The 23,154-nt window shown below is 34.5% G+C and overlaps 1 protein-coding gene across 1 annotated transcript in view; it reads right to left on the bottom strand.

The window, feature by feature from the left end:
* The window catches only part of MMP16 (matrix metallopeptidase 16), a 354,542-nt gene that overhangs the window by 184,806 nt on the left and 146,582 nt on the right, over positions 1–23,154 (bottom strand). The window contains exons 2-3 of the mRNA XM_049700393.1: positions 16,343–16,491; positions 6,410–6,532 (exon numbers count right to left, since the gene is read on the bottom strand). Of these exons, the coding sequence (XP_049556350.1) occupies positions 6,410–6,532; positions 16,343–16,491 (272 nt within the window). The remainder of the gene's footprint in view (positions 1–6,409; positions 6,533–16,342; positions 16,492–23,154) is intronic.

Genomic DNA, 23,154 nt, shown 5'->3' on the forward strand with positions numbered 1-23,154 from the left:
CCGGAACTCACCAGCCGAGAGGCTTTTCTGCTCGCCCGCCGGGGCGGGCGGGACTGGGAGCTGAGGCTCCGGCTTTTGTCGGAGCGCCGGGAGAGGACTGAGGTTGGCGGCGTGAACACAGCCTGCAGGGCGTTAGTGCACCGCGGCTAGCCGGGAGAGAGTCCGGGGAAAAGTCTGGACCTGCCGAAGAGGCAAGAGACTTTTACATCCCTCTTTGTTTCCTGGTGCACGAGGAGAGGGATTAAGAACGCTGCTTGAGAGAGCTCCAGGGACGGGCGCGAGCCGCGGCTAAAAGTGCGGAGCCCAGAGACAGACATGAGACGCTAAGGCCGCTGCTGCCGCCACCAGGAGGCCTGTGTGCGAACACAGGTCACTAGCCACACGCCCTTCCGGGGAGCCTGTGCAGCCCGCCACTGCCAGGGTCCCGGGATCCAGGGACAACTCGCCCGGGAGATCGCACGGCGCGCCTCAGGCTGCAACGTCACGCCGGCCTCTGCCGCTGCAGGCCCGCCCCACACTCCGTGACCCTCCCTACCCCCCGGCCTGAGTGAGCCAGAGCCTCCGAATCAGCGGCTCCTTTAACCCCGTCCTGTCTGAGCAAAGAACAGACGCCCTCCGGCGACCTACACGCACAGGCGGGGCCAAATCCAAAGCTGAGCCCCTGGGAGCTGTGAGAACAAAGAAGAGAAAGGGAAATCTCTCCCAGCAGCCTCAGAAGCAGCGGATTAAAGCTCCACAATCAACTTGATATACCCTGCATCTGTGGAATACCTGAATAGTCAACGAATCATCCCAAATTAAGGAGCCCAGTGGATGAAAGGCTCTTGGTGCTGCAGCCAGGAGTCAGTGCTGTGCCTCTGAGGTGGGAGAGCCAACTTCAGGACACTGGTCCACAAGAGGCCTCCCAGCTGCACATAATATCAAACAGCAAAAATCTCCGAGAGATCTCCATCTCAACGCCAGCACCCAGCTTCACTCAACGACCAGCAAGCTACAGTGCTGGACATCCTATGCCAAACAACTAGCAAGACAGGAACACAACCCCACCCATTAGCAGAGAGGCTGCCCAAAATCATAATAAGTCTACAGACACCCCAAAACACACCACCAGACGTGGACCTGCCCACCAGAAAGACAAGATCCAGCCTCATCCACCAGAACACAGGCACTAGTACCCTCCACCAGGAAGCCGACACAACCCACTGAACCAACCTTAGCCACTGGGGACAGACACAAAAAACAACAGGAACTACGAACCTTCAGCCTGCAAAAAAGGAGACCACAAACACAGTAAGATAAGCAAAATGAAAAGACAGAAAAACACACAGCAGATGAAGGAGCAAGATAAAAACCCACCAGACCTAACAAATGAAGAGGAAATAGGCAGTCTACCTGAAAAAGAATTCAGAATAATGATAGTAAGGTTGATCCGAAATCTTGGAGATAGAATGGACAATAGAATGGACAAAATGCAAGAATCAGTTAACAAGGACCTAGAAGAACTAAAGATGAAACAAGCAACGATGAACAACACAATAAATGAAATTAAAAGTACTCTAGATGGGATCAATAGCAGAATAACTGAGGCAGAAGAACGGATAAGTGACCTGGAAGATAAAATAGTGGAAATAACTACTGCAGAGCAGAATAAAGAAAAAAGAATGAAAAGAACTGAGGACAGTCTCAGAGACCTCTGGGACAACATTAAACGCACCAACATTCGAATTATAGGGGTTCCAGAAGAAGAAGAGAAAAAGAAAGGGACTGAGAAAATATTTGAAGAGATTATAGTTGAAAACTTCCCTAATATGGGAAAGGAAATAGTTAATCAAGTCCAGGAAGCACAGAGAGTCCCATACAGGATAAATCCAAGGAGAAATACGCCAAGACACATATTAATCAAACTGTCAAAAATTAAATACAAAGAAAACATATTAAAAGCAGCAAGGGAAAAACAACAAATAACACACAAGGGAATCCCCATAAGGTTAACAGCTGATCTTTCAGCAGAAACTCTGCAAGCCAGAAGGGAGTGGCAGGACATATTGAAAGTGTTGAAGGAGAAAAACCTGCAACCAAGATTACTCTACCCAGCAAGGATCTCATTCAGATTTGATGGAGAAATTAAAACCTTTACAGACAAGCAAAAGCTGAGAGAGTTCAGCACCACCAAACCAGCTCTACAACAACTGCTAAAGGAACTTCTCTAGGCAAGAAACACAAAAGAAGGAAAAGACCTACAATAACAAACCCCAAACAATTAAGAAAATGGGAATGGGAACACACATATCGATAATTACCTTAAATGTAAATGGACTAAATGCTCCCACCAAAAGACACAGATTGGCTGAATGGATACAAAAACAAGACCCATATATTTGCTGTCTACAAGAGACCCACTTCAGACCTAGAGACACATACAGACTGAAAGTAAGGGGATGGAAAAAGGTATTTCATGCAAATGGAAACCAAAAGAAAGCTGGAGTAGCAATTCTCATATAAGTTATATATATATATATATATATATATGTAGTTTGCTTGAGTGCAGTGTTTTTTGTTTTCTGTACTGAATTCATTAGCATGGGTCGGTATAAAATTTAGCATAGGTCAATATGTAATTTGTAAACTAATAAGGTCTTAAAAGTGAGGAATTAAGTCTTTTAAATTTAATTATTTATTGTAAAGAGCAGAATAGCATACATAAACAGGTGCCTAAGGAAAACTTGTATTCTAATATGGAACTCTCATGAACACCTTTTTTTTTTTCTTCTAACGGTATGATAGTAGGCCATTTGATTATTTTTATGGCTTTAACTTTACAACAATGAAATATTCATAAATTTTAAAAAGTATTTTTCTTTATTTGATGCGGGTGGGATACTGGAGAAATGAAAGGTCAAACATCTATTGAGGAATCCATACTTGTCTATATATTGTGTACTTTTATTTCAAGAACTGATTTAAAATTCCTAAAAGGATGCTATAATAAGTTATTATGCCATTTTACAGACTGAATTAAGTGAATTTCAGGGAGGTATGAAACTTGCCTAAGGCTATCCAGCTACCAAGCGGTAGAAGTGAGAATTAAATCCAGGTATACCTATAAAAAAAAAAATAAATAAAAAAAATAAAAAAAAAAAAAAAAAAAAAAAAAAAAAGAAGGCGAGGGCAGCACCAGGGTATGGGGTTGTTAGTTTTATAGGGGTGAGTAATTTCATATGCTGATGAGTGGGAGGAGTATTCCAGCTATTTTGGGGAAGGGGTGGGGATTTCTAGGAATTGAGCCACCGCCCACTTTTTGACCTTTATGGTCATCCTTGGAACTGTCGTGGCACCTGTGGGTGTGTCGCTTAGCTTGCTGATGTGTTACAATGAGTGTATACTGAGGCTCAAGGTCTAGTGGAAGTAGACTCGTCCGCCATCTTGGACCTATTTTGTTCTAATCAGTTTATGTTGTGTCCTCGGGCTATGTAATTCTTTTAAAGGTTGTGCCCTGCCCCCTTTCCTCCTGTTTCATATTGAATATATAATATTTACCAGAGTATGTTTTAATAATTAATACATGATATATTGTATAATTAATTTATATATCATATATATAATGATATCTATAGGTATTTGTTCTAATAAGTCATTAAAAATAAAAAAAAAAGACTTACTCTAAACCACAGTAATCAAGAAAGTGTGATATTGGTTTATGAATAGACACATAGATCAATGAAGCAGAATAAAGAGCACCAAAATTTACCCACGCACATAGGCAACTGATCTTTGACAAAGATCAAAGGTAGTGGAGATAGAATGGTCTTTCCAACCAGTGGTGCTGGAACAACTGAACATCCACATGTAAAAAAATGAATATAGATTTTACACCTTTCCCAAAAACAAACTCAAAATGGATCATTGACCTAAATGTAAATGCCAAACTATTAAAATTTTAGAAGATAACATAGGAGAAATTCTAAGTGACCTTCTGTTTGGCAATGTTTTTTTGATATAACAACAAAAGCACAATATAGAAATGAAAATAATTGATAAGTTCTACCTTACTAAAATTAAGACTTCTGCTCTGCAAAATACACTAAAAAGAGAATGGAATGTCAAGCCACAGACTGAGACAACATATTTGAAAACATATCTGATAAAAGACTTGTAATCCAAAATATACAAAGAACCTTTAAAATAGCAACTCAATTAAAAGTTGGTGCAAAGATCTAAACAGTCATCTCACAAAAGAAGATGTACAGATGGCAAATAAGCATACAAAAATATGCTCAGCTTCACATGGCATTAGGGAATTGCAAGTTAAAAATTTGAGAAACCACGTATTAGAATGGTTACATCCAGAACACTGACAACACCAAATCCTGACAAAGTTGTAGAGGAACAGTAACTTCCATTCATTGTTGGTGGTAATGCAAAATGGTTTAGCCACTTTGAAGATAGTTTGGTAGTTTCTTAAAAAGCTAACCATAGGCTTGCCTTATGATCAGCAAAATTATACTCCCAGGTATTTAGCCAAATAAGTTGAAAATTAATGTCCACACAAAAACCAGCCCACACACATTTATACTAACTTTACTCATAATTGCCAAGAACTGGAAGCAACCAAGAAGTCTTCAATAGGTGAACAGGTAAGCAAACTGTGACACATCCATACAATGGAATATTACTCAGTAATAAAAAGAAATGAGCTATCAAGTCACAAAAAGACAAGGAGGAAATAAATGCATATCATTAAGTGAAGGAAAGCTGTCTGAAATGGCTACAAACTGTGTTTCAAACCATATGGCATTCTAGAAAAGGCAAAACTATAGAGACATTAAAACCATCAGTAGTGTCCTAAGGAGAAGCGGGATGAATAGGTGCAACAAAGGATTTTCAGAACAGTGAAACTAATTCTGTATGACACTGTAATACTATATGATATTATGCATTTGTCAAAATCCATAAAACTACAACACAAAGAGTGAACTGTGGTGTAAACTATCGATTTTAGTCAGTAATAGAGCAATACTGGCTCAACAATTGTAATAAATATCTAATACTAATTAAGATCTTAATAATGGGAGAAACTATGTGAGTGTGTATACTGGGAGGAGGTGGGGCAGTGAGAACTACCCATACTATCTGCTCAACTTTTCTGTAAACCTAAAATTGCTCTAAAAATAAAATCTACTAATTATTTTTAAAGCTGGATATATTCTTTTATTATTTCTAAAAAAAATATCTAGAGTTTATTCTGGGTGTTCTGTTAGAAAGTGATACAACTGTGACTAAAGATAGTTTTATTTCTTTACAGATCCTTATATCTTTTATTCTCTTTTATTACCTTACAACTATAAGTAGTTGCACAATGTTATTGGATGGTGATAGAGATAGCAGGTATTTTTTGTTGTTTCACTTAATGATTTTTTTCCAAACATCTCATGTTACAGTTGTCATATTATATGTGAAATACATAATGAAGCTGTAATTTTTGTTTTTGTAGATGCCATTTTTCTGATTAAGTATCTTTCTTTGCTTTGATTCCTAGTTATCATAAATGGAGGTTAAATTTTCTTGAACGCATTTTTGTATCTGTTAAGGTGATCATATAAAGAATTTCCTTTAATACTCCATATTACTCTCAAGACAGAAGGGAGGCCAGCCCTGGTTTTCTAAGTTGGGTTGAATAAACATGGTTTACATTTCTCTTGCATCCTGTTCCTTCTCTTTCAAAACAGGCATCATCACATTTATATGATTGTTAAACTTCTCCACGTGACTGTAAATTCCATGAGGATGGATGGAATCCCTATGTTTTATTTATTGTAATATCCCCAGTAACTAGCACTGTTCTTTTTCCAAACTGGTACTCAATAAAACGTCGTTCAATCAGTTAATGAATGAATATGAACTAGCAGCAATTGCTACTCCAGATTGGAAGATACTCTCATCCCTTAAGCATGCTTCATTGAAGACAAGAAAGGATGATCCATTTGCATTGTTGTAAAAAGATAAAAAGTTAAATGGTTGCTCTGATACCAAAAGTTAGTTAATAATTCAAAGATATATTGTTTAAATTGCAATTATTTATATACTTTATTATTTTATAATTTTTTAGATTATAAATACTTGATAAAGAATGTTGTGTGTTAGAATACTCATCTGAAAGTCTTTCAGAATGTTAACATTTATTCAAGAAGCTGGAAGATCTAGCTTACAAAAGTATTTCAAGGAATGTCTGTCTACAGGGTCCCCAAATGGACAATTTATTCTCTTCTCAATTGCAATTTTTTTTTTATGTTAACATTACATCACTATATGTTACCATGTAGTCAGTGTGCATAAGATCTCAAACAAAATGTCGAAATACATAGTTGTGAAAAATTGAAAAGAAACAGTAATTCATCATTAGCTCTTTTACCTGTAAGTGATGTGCTTGTGCTGCCACTTCTGTCCTGTTAACGCATACCGCTTTCGACGAATATTAAATTTGGAGCTACCTCTTGTCTGGTCAGGTACACCACATCGAGGCTTCTTCATCCAGCTGCAAAAAGCAATATTTTCCAGTTATTTACCAACAACGCTAATCATTAATTTCAAAGAGAAATCCATTGAGAAGTTATGGCAGTGGTAATAAAAACGGGAAAACATAAAGGAGAATTTTGTCAGTTTTCTTGCAATTTGAATCTAAGTATTGTAGAAAGCATTTTTTTTTTCTGGAATGATCAAGAATCACTAGTTTATAACTCATATCCTTTAGATAACTTTTCTTTCTAATTCATTTTGAGCTAACTGTAAACTAAGGTATTCTGATGCTTCTAACTAGAATCTGCTGTTAACAGATATATGACCTTGGGAAAGTCTTATTCAGAAAATGAGACTTTTTAAAATAAATTCTCACTAAGGTCTCTTTCAGCTTTAACATTCAACAATTTTTAAAATCTATTACATGACCTAAACTCCAGGAATCAAGAAGATATATGCTACTCTCTTCTAGCTTAAATAGAAGGAAATTGTTGTTTAGAATAACATTTGCCTTTCTCCACTTTTTTTTTCTTTACACTTTAAACATTATCCCAATTTTCAAATAACAGCCATTCTCTTTGAACCTTTAATAGTAACTGAATTCACTGCTTAAGAAATTTATTTCTGAATGTAATGTTTAGTATGACACCAGTAAAATTTAAATATTAACATTGGGAAAATAAAATGCTGGTTTTGATTTATTGATTTTTAATACTTATATAGATATAGTTGTCTAAATTTTTTTCTAGAGAGTCTCATTTGACCATTGTCATGTTTTCTATGTAGTCTTGCTTCTTGTCTAAGGAGAAAGATTGACATGATTTTTATTAGTTTTTCTTTAGTGACTCAAAATGGCTTTATCATCCATTAGCCCATTTAATTTAACAATTACAGAACTGAAGCAGAATCTTCATAGCATTACAGGCTTCAGAAAGTGGAAATGAGCAAAATAATTAATTTTTGTTATATTTCATCAAATAATTTCTATACTCTTTAAATGGAAAATAATTGACTGCAGAGATGACTGTCTAAAGATGTCCATTTCATGAAAATGACTGAAATAGTTTACATATTACATGGATAAATCAGCTAACTAGCTTTTATAAACATAAGAATAACATCATGCAACAATGAAAGCATGACTTTTACTTTTTAAGAAAGAAAACACTTTTCTGATAAGCATTATATGTTTCTCCTTTTTTATTCTCCTACCAGCAAAAATGTAGACATTGCAGTTAACAGACTTAACAAACTCCATCCTAGTTTATGATGCATTGTAGAGTTACTTCAGGAAATCACTCTTTCCCTTTATTAAAGTCTCCAAACCAAATGAGATGTCTTGTAAATGCTAATGCCTAGAAAGTTATACAGACCTATGGAACTGAAGTCTCTGGAGCCAAGAATTGAGATTTTTTACTTTTAACTAAAACTCCCAGGCCACTCTGAATTAGCAATCCCCAACCTTTTATGGCACCAGGGACCAGTTTCACGGAAGAAAATTTTTCCATGGCGGGGGGTATGGTTCAGTTGGTAATGCAAATGATAAGGAGAAATGGGGAGTGGCAGATGAAGCTTCGCTCGATAGCCCCCACTCACCTCCTGCTGTGCGGCTCTGTTCCTAACAGTCCGTGGCCTGTGGGGTTGGGGACTCCTGCTCTAAATCACTAAGTTTGAGATATATTTCACTAGAGTGTAAAACACTCAAGGGCAGGGGATCTACATACTCCCTGTACCTGTACAACCTCTAAAATTTAAAAGAGGCTTAATAAATAGGTGGATAGGGACATTTTTTAATGAAAACATATTTTTATTATATTCTGTAAGATCTAGATACATATTCAACTAACAAATATTAAGCATTAATGGTTAATATTAATTAATTAATGATAATTTAAGTGGCTTTTATCAATGGCTATTTCATTAATCATACTCTCAACAAAAATTATATTTCTTAACCAAGTACTTATTCTGACATCTCCCTGAAAGTGCTGTGAGAATAAATAATTATTAAATATGAATAAATTTACTTAATGTTGATGTGATTACACTTACATTTAGCTAAAGAAAATATTGAAGTAAACACTCTAGGGAAAGAAATAATTTTGAAATGGATTGTGGGATAAAATTTGACAATTTGTATTTATCCTGATACATTATCAGATGAAATATGTTTTCAATGAGGATATATTCTCTAAAATTACTTTAACAATACATAAAGTTAAAAGATGAAGACAGCCATTGAAAACATTTAAATTTACTAATGTAAATTTCCATTTTAAGTTGTGCATATGTTGGACCTAGTAAAAGTTTTCTCAATGAAACATTGCATCTTCCAAAGGACAGGGCTTTTAGGGATGAGTATTAGATTCCTATGCTGAAACATATTTCTGCTAAATTCCTTATGTATTTCTTCAGCTTTTGCCCATTTCATATAATTCTTTCTTATGTTCCAACTATTTGTTTATATATTTACTCATTCTATCCTGATCCATTTATCTTACAATATTTTTAGGCTTTTATAATACGCTGAGATATATGAAAAAAAAGTGTGTATAAAAGATAAGGTAAGGGGTTCTTGCTGAGTTCCAGTCTAAGGTAAGACATTCATGATAAAAACAAAAAACAAAAAACAAAAAAACAATATAATTAGTTAAGTCTTCTCACATCTCCATCTAGCTATCTTGTCATCATTTCTAATTTTACATGTAATTTAAAATTATGATTTTTCAGCTCCAAACTTGCACCAATTCTTCTGATACCTTATCTCAGCCCAAAGTCTTTCTAATGCCTAAGCCAGGTATCCAGGTAACATCTTCCACTGATCTCTCTTCACATCCAATCAATCATGATGTAGTATCTTCTGCCTTTAAAACTTCTCTGTATCTCTTACTCTCAACAGTGCCTTCTCACTCCTAAAGATAAATCTTTTCAAAACACTGATGTATTTACTATACATTCTAAGTATGAAATTCTTTTATAGACAGAATCTTATTCAGGCATACTTAGCAAGGATGCCCCCCATCTCCCTGCTTCCCAAGATCCACACAAGTTCTACAGAAACAAACCTCTTTCTGCCTTTGTATACAGTGAACTCTGGAATACTTTTGCCTCCTTATTTACAATGACAATCCTAATCCTCCTCATTATTCAACTCCCACAGGTACAGTTTACCATCTCAACACAGCATGTATTATAGTGTATATTACAATGTGTACATCTCTGTCTCTGTCTTCTACTAACCTGCGAGTCAAACCAGAGAGGCCTGTATGGGACCGGTGCCCAGGGAAGCTTCCAGTGAAGAACATGAAGTAAATGAACTGTCTTCATGCATTTTTTTTTGCACATACCGATCTCCCTCACTATCCTATATGTTTCTTGAGGACTTTGTAACTCTTACAGCTCTGTGCCTTGAACAAATGCTTACTATGCAGAGAGATGTTGTGTGAAACTTTATATAAAATTAAATCATAATGTAGATGACTTAAGTGTAAGAAATAAACATAAGAACAGGCATGAGGTAATATAAACTAGTAATTTAATTCAAAGAACACTTAATGAGGGTTGGTCAAGATAGCTCTATGTTAATTTCACCAATATATGTACCCAAATATTCTGGCACAGAGATATTAGCAGGTATTAATTATCAAAATATGTAAAATCCCAAAAACATGATCAGAGCACATCTTGACACTAAATATGTCACACAGTATCTGAGCTAAATCTGTCCTTGGGATTTTTATGTGATTCCAAACATTTGTTCTTTAATTTTATAAGCATTTGTTTCTTTTTCTTACAATTTTTAAAGTTCTCAGTGATATCAAGAATGGTCAGTGTTTACTAGAACTCATCAATGAATTAAATGCTGTCTAATATTAAATGTAAAATTGGCATGTTAATTTTCTTATTCAGTTAGAGTCTGGCAGTTCATTTCTAGTTATCATGCACCAAAATGTTAGTTCCATTCATATATCAATTTGATAAATCCCATATTTACCTATACACAAGAGTGCAGAAGTAAAGAGTGCAATTTTACTTTTGCATGCAAAAGTAAAATTGATTGTCTCACCCAAGGTAATAACTACATCATATGAAAAGGAAAGGTGTTGAAGTGTATGTGTGTGTGTGTGTGTGTGTGTGTGTGATTTTCAAGTCGTACTTTTTTGTGAAAGTATCATAGCTAAAACACTTATTTTTTCAGTGTGTCAACACACACTCATATACCTGTGCTTCTTTACTGACTCATTTGCTAAGAATTTTTTTTTTTTTTTTTGTGGCACGCGGGCCTCTCACTGTTGTGGCCTCTCCCATTGCAGAGAAGAGGCTCCGGATGCGCAGGCTCAGTGGCCATGGCTCACAGGCCCAGCCGCTCCGCGGCATGTGGGATCCTCCCAGACCGGGGCACGAACCCGTGTCCCCCGCATCGGCAGTCGGACTCCCAACCACTGCGCCACCAGGGAAGCCTTGCTAAGAATTTTAAGTTGACATTCTAAAGCAAACAAAGACATGGGGAATGAGCACTGGGCTCGGGGGGTGGGGGTGGGGGTGGGGGGCAGTGAGCTACAAGAGAGACATTTTGTAATTTCAAGTTGTAAGTCACGGCACCACCCCAATTTTCATAAATATAATACTGATATTCAGTATTGGTTTCACTGTTTAGAATACGGAGCATTTTTAAACTAGTTTGGTGGATCATTAATGTCTTTGTTTAAATTAACTCAATTTAAAAATGAAAAATATCTAAAAATCAGTTATCTTGTGAGGAGTTACATTATAAAAGTTGGAAGCAGGGATCCAAGAGCCAGACTGCCAGGGTTCCCATCCAGCTTCACTGACTCACAAGCCCTGTGCTATTATTCAGTCTACTGTTTCTTTCTATTCCTTAGTTTCCTCTTCTATAAAATGAAATGATTGTACTATTATTGAGTTAATGTGAGGATTCAATTAGTTAAATCAGGTGAAATACTTAGAACAGGTCCTGGCAGATAGTAACTGCTATTATTATTAACTTATAATTTTAATATTATTTTTAAAATATCAGGAAGTAGTTATACTAGTAGTAGTAGAAGCAGCAGCAGCAGCATACAGATATCTATGTTTCTACATTTTTCAGTTCACTTTGACTTGTATGTTGACATAAAGCACTTTGTTATTCAAGACAGGGATATTCTTAGTATTTTGATAACAAATATGCCAACAGACACATTATCTTCTGTTTTATGTAAATAAAGTAACCATAATCTTCTAAGCAAGTTTACAGTAATGTTAAAAGCCACTATATAGGAAACAGTATCCATTAGCTTCAGTTAAAAAAGAAATTAATTAGTTGGGCATTCATGTCCAACTAATATATAGGGCTGCCCAGTGCATGACTCCAAGAAACTCCTTCAAGTTGTAGTCCATGCCCCTGATGCCCCTATAGTGGGGCTGCAGGAAGGCAGCTCCTCAATAGAATAAGATGGGAATGCCACTCTTTGGCTTTGGGGTTGGGGCTGTGCCACACAGTGGCCCTGTGTACATATATCTACCTTTACCAAGGGAAAAAATACTCAAAAATATATATTTTGTGCCTTAGGCATAAGTAATCTTAGAAAATATTCATCAACATAATATATTAAACAGGTTTCTATCCTCCAAACTTTTCCAAGTTCTAATGAAAGGTAAGAGTAATACCTATGATTATAGTTGTCCCAAATCTTTCTAGAAATTTTAAAATATGCTTATATTTATTATGTTAAAAATCCTTAGGCTTTGCTTGTATTCAAGTTCAATAATAATGAAGAAGATTTTTCAAAAGAAAATTAACTTAGGGCTCAAAATGTAGATAGGCTGATAGCTCACTCTGGTCCAGAGTTTCTTTTTTCTATCAACTCATTAGCAGCCTGCATGGACCCACACGTTATTTCCAAAGCTGAAACTGCAAAGTTAAAGTACTTAAAAACCCAAGCACAGAGAATAAGTGTATTAAGCCTCCATGATCTGCAATGTGAACAAAAGCTCTGTTACAGCGTCACCTCTTTCTTAAGCTTTCACCTCTCACCTTTTACCTTTTGGAATGGGGCTCTAAGGACCCTGCTCATTTAGCTGTTAACCAACCTTCTGCAGCTACCAAGATGTGGACTGACCCATGCTATAATGTTATAGCTTTGAGTACCATTGTTATGTTAAAAAATAACAAAGAAAAATCTTTAATTACTGATGGATCTATCTTTTATATCCAAATTGAAAATGAAGAGTCTTAACTTGATAATTTAGACAAAAGAAAAAAAATCATGGAACATCTGGATAAGTAAACCAAAAAGCTTGTAGTTCTTGATATATCTAAATAAATACTTGAATTCCAAAATCAGGAGTTCAAATATCACTACAGTTTCATAATAATTCTTTGAATAAAGCTACTTATTCAGTCTTAAAATAATTTTTAATTAAGACAAATTTCTGGGCATGATTTAAATAAATTAAACAGAATTACTAAGATCATCCAGTATACATGTATAAATGTATATATGTTTGTATGTGTATACACACACACATACACATATATATATATATGGAGAGAGAGAAAGAAAGAGAGAGAGATAAAAACAGAAAGAAAGATCACCTTACAAATCCCATCAAGTATGCTTCAGGGCATAACATTGTGCACACATAAAAAGATAAACTAAAATTTTAAAATACTTACTATTAATATTATAAAAACATATTAGACTCATTCTTATTATTGCCTTGCTATCCTTTTCCATCCTTGCAAAACTCTGCATTTTTATGCATAACATAGATTAATTCACTTATTAAGGAATTTAAGTGAGCTTGCTTACTAAAATTAGCTAAGTAACCAATAATTTAAAAGAACCATTGCAACATATGATAATTAACTCATTTTGGGTGGGGATGGTATAAGTATTTACCACTACTATCTCTCCAATACCAATGTTAATTCAAAAGCTATATAATATGCCACTTAAGGTACTAACCAGATTTGTTGCATGAAAATGGTTAATTTCTTCAATGTAATATAGGGATTATTATAATTGGCATCATTACTTTTCATTACCCAAGAATTATAGATTGAATCCTCCAAATGTCTGTCTGCCAAAAAAGAATATAATTACTTTATTTAAAAACAATTGATTTCAACAAGACTCTAAAATTAGATAAATGTTTATGGCATTTAAATGCCGTAATGAATGAATGAATCCTAAGACATTATTTTAATACTGATGAATAATTCTAGGTCTCTAATTTTACTACATATTTTATGTAATAAGACTTAGATGAAAAAAATCATACATTATAATTTGACTATGTAAAATAATAGAATGCAATTTCAGCATGGATTGTTACCACACATTCATTTAATATTACAGAAGCACAGAAAATTGCTTAAGTAGCATGATTATAGGGATTACACTTACAAAAATGGTACATAATTTGAGCTGAGTACCCTGAGCAACAATACCCCAAGACTGGGGATACATCAGTGGAAAAAACAGACAAGAAGCAAATGAAGCTGCTTCTAGTATGAAGCAGGGTTTCTAGTATGAGTGACAATGAGAATGACACAGAGGACAGGGGAGGCATCACAGTCTAGGAAGGGAAAGGACCAGGGTTCAACAAGGCTTTAATGGGTTCACATAGAAATAATGACCAAGTGTAACACTCTCTTTAAAGAGAAAGATGCATTTTTAATTTCAAAATAACTGAGTTAGAACAAAACTCTTTTAAAGAAAAAAAACAAAAATCAAGCAGAAAAACTGGTTGGTTTTAAATTTAAGGCTGCTTATTTAGTTGATCTTTTCTTTATAATGCTATAGCTCACAGAAATGTTACTTTAACACCTGCACACTGACACATTCCTTTCTTTTGGTCTGTAATCTGAGCCACTGTATGCCAGGAAAAGACCCGTGTCTTTCTCTGCACCTCTGCATTTTTTACTTCATACTGCTGTTCAGACCCCTTTCCACAGGAAGGGTCCAAATAAATCCTGCACACATTCCTCTTCCATTATGTCCTGACAAAGACCTTTTTCTAGCTATTTTAGGGAATCAAACTTATCCATCCTGAGTCTTTTCAATGATTAGCAGGGGCTTTCAAAAGTGGGGGGAAACACAAATGACACCTTTTATAGGACTCCACTCTCTCAATTTTAGTATCTAGTAATAAGCATATTTAAAATAATTTGTTTCCCAAGTCACCATTTATTGTATTTTTAAAAACTGTGTCATAATTTCCAAAAAAGTGAATTAGAAGGTATCAGCTCTGCGTTAGGGAACAAGAAAGCTTGTCCAGAGCGCTTTTTAAGTTGTTGGGATAAAGAGTACAATATAAATGGAGTTCTGTATTGTACACAGCAATGAAACACAGGGCTTGCTGGAGGTTTTGCTTATTAATTTAACACTATATTTATTTTGGATAAGAGGTATCTTATGACTTAAAATGAACTTTTGATACTATTAAGAGAGAATTGCGATGATTACAGGGCAGTAGATCCAAAATATCAAAATTGTATTCCCAATATTAATAACAGGTTTCTCATTCTCACAGAATGCATTATATTAATTCTTCATTCTGTTTTCACAGACTCAAATCAAATTCAATATTTAAGTATCTATGAAAAATGTTAGGAGAGGTAATGTATGTATTTATTTATTTATTTTTAACATCTTTATTGGAGTATAATTACTTTACAATGGTGTGTTAGTTTCTGCTTTACAACAAAGTGAATCTGTTATACATATACATATGTCCCCGTATCTCGTCCCTCTTTCATCTCCCTCCCTCCCACCCTCCCTATCCCAATTTAGTTTTTCAAACTGCTTGAAAACTGTTTAATCTTCAAGCCATTGTTATGTTTTTTTCTGTTTTGATGAAATAGAAATAGTATGACTATTGTGTAGGTTTAATGTGTGTTGATCATTATAAATGCTGAAGTAGATTTACTTTTGAGTATCAAAGACTCAATGAACACAGATAATTCTTCCCTGCACTAAAAGAATTAATCATTTCCTCCTTTGTTGTCTAGAAACAATAATGCTGTTTCATAGTGTACTTGTGGTAAAACAATTTATGACTGTGTCTAGCTACACAGTTAACTTGAAGTTCCTTTGAAGAAGAGACTATGTCTTTTGGATCTGTATATGCCTCTTTCACAGATAAAATGCCCAGTAAAGTGTGACTGGTTGAATAAATAAATGAACATATGATTGATAAAACAATAAATAAAATAACAAATATTATTAAAGAGTAGAAATAAGTCCTTTGTTACTAAAAGATTGAAAGCACAGACTTTTCAGTGAAAACTCTTCCCTTGATTTAACTAGTATGAGAATTGTCACTAGCAGAAAGCTAGTAAGCTATTAACTGGCTCTCTGATTCCCTCCCCCTCAAAAACAGAGCCTGATTTGCAGTTTCCTATTTTCCTCGGTTTCAATATTTTGACTTTGGCCAATTTCAAGCTACTGCTGTGATATCATTTAGGGAAAGAGATGTGCACACACAACTCCCTCCAGCCATACAATCCAGCTCCAGCACATCACTTATCACCACTCTTCTAGTAGTGGCTTCAGCTGTACATCTACTTTAACTCCCATTGTTGGTATTTTCTTTCCTAATTTGAAAATGTATTGCTTAAGTCCAGGTGAATAAACTTAATTTTGTGTTTTAATTTTTTATGAAATTTCAGGGGAGTGGAGTTAACATAGATTAAGTTCCAAAGAAACATTCATGAGAAATATCATTCCATTTGTGGTTGGTGGAGTTCACTAAGGGTTTTTCAGACCACTTAGTTTGGCTCAAGAGCTGAGAAAAAAAGAGTGCTGATGCCATTACTTACTCAATTGTGTTTCGGTCCACTTTTCCTGTCATGTTAATGCCGTAGAACTGCTGCATCGCAGCTAAGGCAGACTGCATGGTCTCTGCAGAGCGCAGCACCGACATTCTGGGGTCAGTCGGTGGAAGGTAGCCGTACTTCTGTAACCAAACCTGCAATAACAAGTACAGCTCTTTTTAGATCAACTTCACAATTTAACAGGAATTTTATGGTAATTAAATTCGGTCTATAGTTGATTTTTAAACTTTATTTCCTCTCCTAAGGGCATATATTATTTAATTTTGTCTCTTTTTAACACATATTATGTAGTTTAGGTTATTTTAGTATAATTTCAGTGGTTGTTACAGATCTTTCTAACATACACACAAACTCTAATTGTAAAGAAAAAGATTAATCATTTGTCTCAAGCTTACACTGTATAGAATACTATAGTAGATACTGGATAAAATCACAAATAAGATCATCCCTGCCCTCTAGGAACTCAACTTCCCAAAATGAAGATATTTTTTCAAGAGTATGACCCCACTGAGACATCTATGCTGAAAGGGGAAGTTAATGTGCATATGCCACATCTGAAATGTCATTTTCCTGAATAATTAGTCACTGACTATAGCTGTTACCAGTAGCATCATCACATGTAGACCAATTATTCTATAATGACATTTGGGGTATGAATTCTATGCAACTGGTCTATCCAATTGTAGCTAGATATCTTCAAGGACAGGGAACTCTTTCTCATGTAAAGGATATCCTTTCATTTATTTACAGTTGATTCACTTCAAACCAAATCATGTAAGTGACCAAACTTTTCACATACAGATAAAATCAGACTATTTAGGTGAGAATATTTGTCCCTCTCCTTAAGGATATCATGATTTTAGTTCTGGTCTTCCTTAGGGATGAGAGATTTGGGAGGATAGTGAGAGGAAGATATTGATGTTGAGCTCACACCCAGTCATGATTACAGCCAAAATCCGAGTCATTTAAGGTTAGATTTTAAAAATAACCAAAACTTGGGTTATCTGGGGGGGATCTCTACCAGAGAGTGGATGCTTTCTAGTTTTACAATTCTATATATTCATTTTAAATGCACAATCATATGTCCAGCTCATATCCCATCCTGCTGTCCCTTACTTCAATCTTTCATAAGGCTCTAAGATTTCTTGAAGATTCCTGTCAGATTGAGAAAGGCCAGGTAATTCTGCCTTTGGCACAAAATAAAAGCTGTGCTATTTAACGGAAGGTATTCACCGGTATGTGTTTCCCCTCCCACCTGAGTCTATTCATCATATAATGATCCTGTGAAGTTGTAGCTTTCTCCCAATACCTGATACACTTCCATTATGACCTTACAATTAAAACAGAAAAGAGTTATTTTCTCATTGAAAATAAACAGCAATTATAGAAGTTAAATTTCACCAAAAGAGATATTAAATATATCAGCTTTTTAACATGTAAAACACTAGGTGGAATCTTTTGTGGTATTTCCAAGAAATTGACCCCCCAAAAGTGCAGCACAACCCCTTGAAAATAAGACAAAACATTTATTCTAAAACTATTTAAGGGATTAGCAAATGCATCACTGTCACGAAGGTTTACTGTTGAAATTCCATCTAGTAAACTCATCTACCACATAGTGAAAACATGCCCAGACACTCTCCTCATCTAATCTATAATGAATAGGCTGCTAGGGAAGACATATATTCAGTAACCTAGTCAACAGTGGTACAGTCTGAAATAGACCTTTTTTTTTTTTTTTTCCTGAATGAAGGAGACAAGATTTCACTGGCAATATATTACTTACTAGGAAATTCAATACCTATTTTCAAACAATTTCACCCAAATTAGATTTCATTGTGATTTTTAATAGTATACATGCACAAATATTCTGAAATTGAACTCTTTTCTTTTTCCCATAGCACTTTGTTTGCATCCATTTCTTACTTGCTATAGAGTAAGAAACCTTGTTGCTAGGTTACTCAAGGGCGCTAAGCTACTGTCAATCACGTTTGTGAGAACAGCAAAGAAAAAAACTGTTAATAAGCCCTATGATTTACATACAAATAGAGACTATAAAATATATGAATTTTAAGTGCATAATGAAAAAATAGCATGCTCTAAAAAATATGTATTTGATTTATGCCTTAGGCTTTCAAACAAATAAGTTAGAATTACATAAAAAAAGAATGGTGATTTTTCTCTAAATTCTTTTTTATATTATGTCATTCATCATGAAAGGCTGTTTCTCCAAATGAATAAAAAGTGCATAACTATTTTTAATTGTAAAATATCAGAAAGGCTAAGGAATCTACCATTTTATGATCAAAGTCTGTTTCTCGGCTGACAAATCAATGTCAATAAGATTATGGGTCACTTTGAGTTGTCCATTCTTCATACCATTGTTATTGGTTAATCAAGAAATCTTTTCTGACATCATCAATAATTGACCAGGAATAATTATCAATTAAAATTTGTAATGCAAATTTCCACAAAACAGTGGAAGATCAAACATGACTATATTGGTGTCACATTATAGTATGAATTCAGCAAGGCCTCAATAACATTTCTTATTGAAGCAAAGCCTGCTGTAGACAGCTTTACTCTAGGTCAAGGTAAAAAGTAAGTGACTATACCTACAATGCTTTCAAGTAGTAATTTTATCTTCAGTGCCTATATATGTGTGTATATATATATATATATATATATATATATAATCCAATGTATAAAATACAGATGAAAACAAATATCTGTTTAAATAATTTTTTAATCACCAAGAGGATATCCTCTCTTGAGTTTGCTTTTGTTTTCTGTTATTTCATTTATGTTGTTGAGACCACAGAATTCTGAGAGTCCAATCATTTTTGGTATGATAGGAAAAAGTCTGTACCAAACAGCCCTAAATAATAAGATGTTAATGCTCTTTGTATGAGGATAATTTGGTCAACATGGTGATGTAAAACTAGCCAAATACAAGCCGTACTGTACACTCAGCATCAAGGGTAGGAAAACACTCTGGCCGAAATTCATAGTGCTTTGTAAACACTGACATTTAAGTTACCAATGAATTAAGATCAGGTTCAAAAAGTGAAGATCAGGAATAAAAACTGGCTCGAAATCATCAAAGAAGTATAGGAGTCTTTGGTATAAGTAACCTTATTCTACTCTATAGAATAAAACATGTTTGTTGTACAAACAGAGCAAGATAGGTGGCTTAGCATGTCATCATTCTATAGTAGTGAACAATAAGAAGTTTGGGAAATTGGGGTATAATAGAAGTGACATAGAAGAAACCTTTCTTTATAACGTTTTTGTTTTCTACTAAATTATAGTATCTTATTTGATAAAAAATTAAATTAAATCTACAAAGAAAAATTTGAAGGTACACCTTATCTCTTAAAGACTATGCCATAGACATCCATCTTCATACATTGTTGTATGAAATATATCCCTATTTTGTGCCTTGATGTCTTTTCAATGTTTTCAAATGCACATAATGGATAATTAAGGAAAACTTTCTTTATGTGTGCATTTTGGGGAAATGATATTGTATGTGTAGGGTCCATGTGAGGCTTGAGAATATATAAAGCCACCAGCATAATTCTTGCTCAATAAGCCATATTATTATTTTATGCTTAATAATTGTTCTGAGTTCTTGAAATTGTTCCTACTGAAGTTAAGATTTGTCCTTGGAATGAGCAAGACTGAATATGCAGGTGAGATTTAAGTAGTCAGAATTGTGATGAAAGAGAAACTACAGAGGGTACAGAATCATATATTGCTTGAAAATTCCCCAAGTCCCAAAACAAAAAGGGGAAATGTAAAAAAATTGGCAAATTAGTTTTTATTTTGTTTTCTTTGCTTTATTTTGCTCACTGGATTGATGTGCATTTGAGAGTATAGAAAATATATTAGGAGACAAACAGCTTTCTTTGAGGGAAATCTTGACTCCTTTTACTGTCTAGGATTCAGCCCATCTCATTATCACTAAAACAAGCAACTACAGAACCTCAAATGGTGCAACAAAATCTAACCTTGAATTACATTCTCTGTTACTAATATATTCAAATACCTTGCTGTCTTGTGGACAAAACCAATTTCCTACACTTAGTGATTACCTAAATGGAGGAAAAACCAGAAGAGTTATTTTCTCTGCAGAGCAAGAAGATATATCAGGCAATAAAAGGCAAACACTTAAATTCTGTGCTAATAGATATTGCCTTTACTAGATTCTAATATAAATAAGGAGCAGCAGACACACAAAGTTCCAGTAAACTCATTAAGAAAGTGTCCTTGTCACAAACATTTCATGTAACCATATAGTGAAAACCTGTATTAATTGACTTAGCTATCCATATCCATATATCAGGGTGGTATCCTGAAATATGGCTTTCAACAGCAATAACAACGAGGAGACATTAATAGTTCCTATGCCTAATGGCAAATGTAAGCAGAGCATTTTTAGAATATATATTCTTATTTAATCTCTCAGTCCAGTACTGAAATCAAGAGAAGTAAATTTTCCTCCAGCTGTTGAGGCTAATAAGTTTATCAATACCTTAATATAAAATTAAGATATTATTACTCATTTACTCAAGTGAATCACAAAGGCAAGAACCCTAAATCTCCCTCACTGACAGGACCCAACACATTGAAATGAGAGAACACAATGAAATGAAACACAGACATCCTTCCTCCTGAAAAAAAAATTAAATGATTAAAATAATAAATTTATTAGGGCATGAAGGGATGTATTTTAGATATTATAGAAATTCTTGGAGAGGAAGAAAAGGGAAGTAGGGTTTGGAATCTTACTTAACCTGAAAGATCACTTTGCCAGTCCATATTCCTATTTGTGACTAAGCCAGTTATTTCAGGCATAGTTTCATTTCAGCTAATGTTTGGTAAAGCCAAATGCAAGCTTCATATACCCAGTGATTATATGATCCAAATTATAGTACTCAGTATGGAAGAACAAAGAAATGGGTGATAAGTATATTTTTATGATAACAATCACTTCCTTTTAAATAATTATGCATTTTTTATTATATTGGCACATACATTTTAAAAATTATTGGCTTCATGTTAAATTGAACATATTTACTAACAAAATATTTAAATCTATTCTGATATAATTAACTGAGTTTCTTAATAAAATGCAACTGGAAGAATGTATTTTTAATAGTTAAATTTTCATTGTTATCAAGTTATTTTCCATTTTCAATATGAGACTTCCAAACATACTTGTAAAATTCTGTTATTAACCAACAACTAAAACCTGATCATACCTTGTTTTGTGGTACCATCAGCAAAGTTAGCAAAAGCTTGAGGACATTTTTCACTGACATTCCATATATTCACTGGTTATAAAGAGTGGCAGAATTTAGGACCTAAATTGTCTAGTCTGAAAAGTGGCTATAAATATGAATTATAACTACCTATTAACCAAAAAACTTATGTGGGAGCAGTCATTCAGAATTGGTCAAATTGAAAATTCATAGGATAAGTTAATGAGGCAAAAATTAGTGTTTCTGTTCATTCAAAAATCTAAAGGAGCTCTAAATCACCATCCCATCCCCACCATGAATGAATCAGTGTTTGAAATTTCATATATAGTATGCAATTTCTTTAGAATTATACTGTCGCTTAAATGGCTTCTTAAATGAAAATGAAGCAGTGGAAGGACCAAAAGATACTCCACTGAACATCTTACCAATCAAGAGACACTGTCAACTGGACAAAAAGATGGAAAATAGCTGGGGCCATTACTAAAAGTTATAATGATCATCATGACCATATTTTTCACTTTAACATGTGATTCTCTAATTTATGATAGAAACTAAAAACTTAGGATGTAAAGGTTAAGGAGACTTTTATCATTCTGCATAAAAGTGAAGATGCAAGATGGAGGGGGATATATGTATACGTATAGCTGATTCACTGTTATACAGCAGAAACTAACACAACATTTTAAAGCAATTATACTCCAATGAAGATGCTTTAAAAAAAAAAAGTGAATTGTACTTTGTATTTAGCAACTGTGGGAGTGAAGCCCCTCAAACAGTAATGGCTGAACTCTAATGGTAAAAACAAACAAATAAACAAACAAACAAAAAGACAACAGCCCTTAATAAGATTCCATTATATGTTAGTTGTTGTGCTGGAAAGTTAGAGTACTGCGATACACTGTCTCCTTATCTGTCTTTACTGAGAATTTTCTAAAAGACATTACTTGAGCCTAAGTCATGTAGATGATGGACTGAACTTGCCTTTATTGGGCTGGGGTGGGGGTGGGGTGCAGATTTAGCTTCTTTGACGTAGAGGTACAAAATATCTTTGAAACTTAGACACAAAATACCAGAGCATTGTATTTAATACACACATCCACACATTTATGCATGAACTCTCCTACCTATAAAATAAGAAAAAATAAACTTCACTTTTATTTAATGCACAGATTGATTCTGGTTCCCTCACTTGGACAGACTTCATACATTCATCATCTGTGTTCAAGCAGGTGTCCTGAGGGAGGAGAAGGAGTTCCACAGTACAAACAGGTTTAGTGTGTCACCTTCAATAGTTAGCTTGATTCCAGCACATTGCAAAATACAGCTATTTTTAAATGGATTTATGGATTAGTCATTTTAAAAAGAAGAAATTTTGTAATACTTTGTGATGTGATGGAGAATGACCAAGAAAATATTTTGTACCACATAGATGTTTCCTGCTTATCTCAGGGCAAAGTACTTAAAAAGTTGTCACACTTACATAAATTTTGCATTTCTTTTACAAAAAGACAAAAGTACTGTCATTTTCCA

This window comes from Orcinus orca, chromosome 17 (genome assembly GCF_937001465.1).
Source record: "Orcinus orca chromosome 17, mOrcOrc1.1, whole genome shotgun sequence".
Lineage (NCBI taxonomy): Eukaryota > Metazoa > Chordata > Mammalia > Artiodactyla > Delphinidae > Orcinus > Orcinus orca.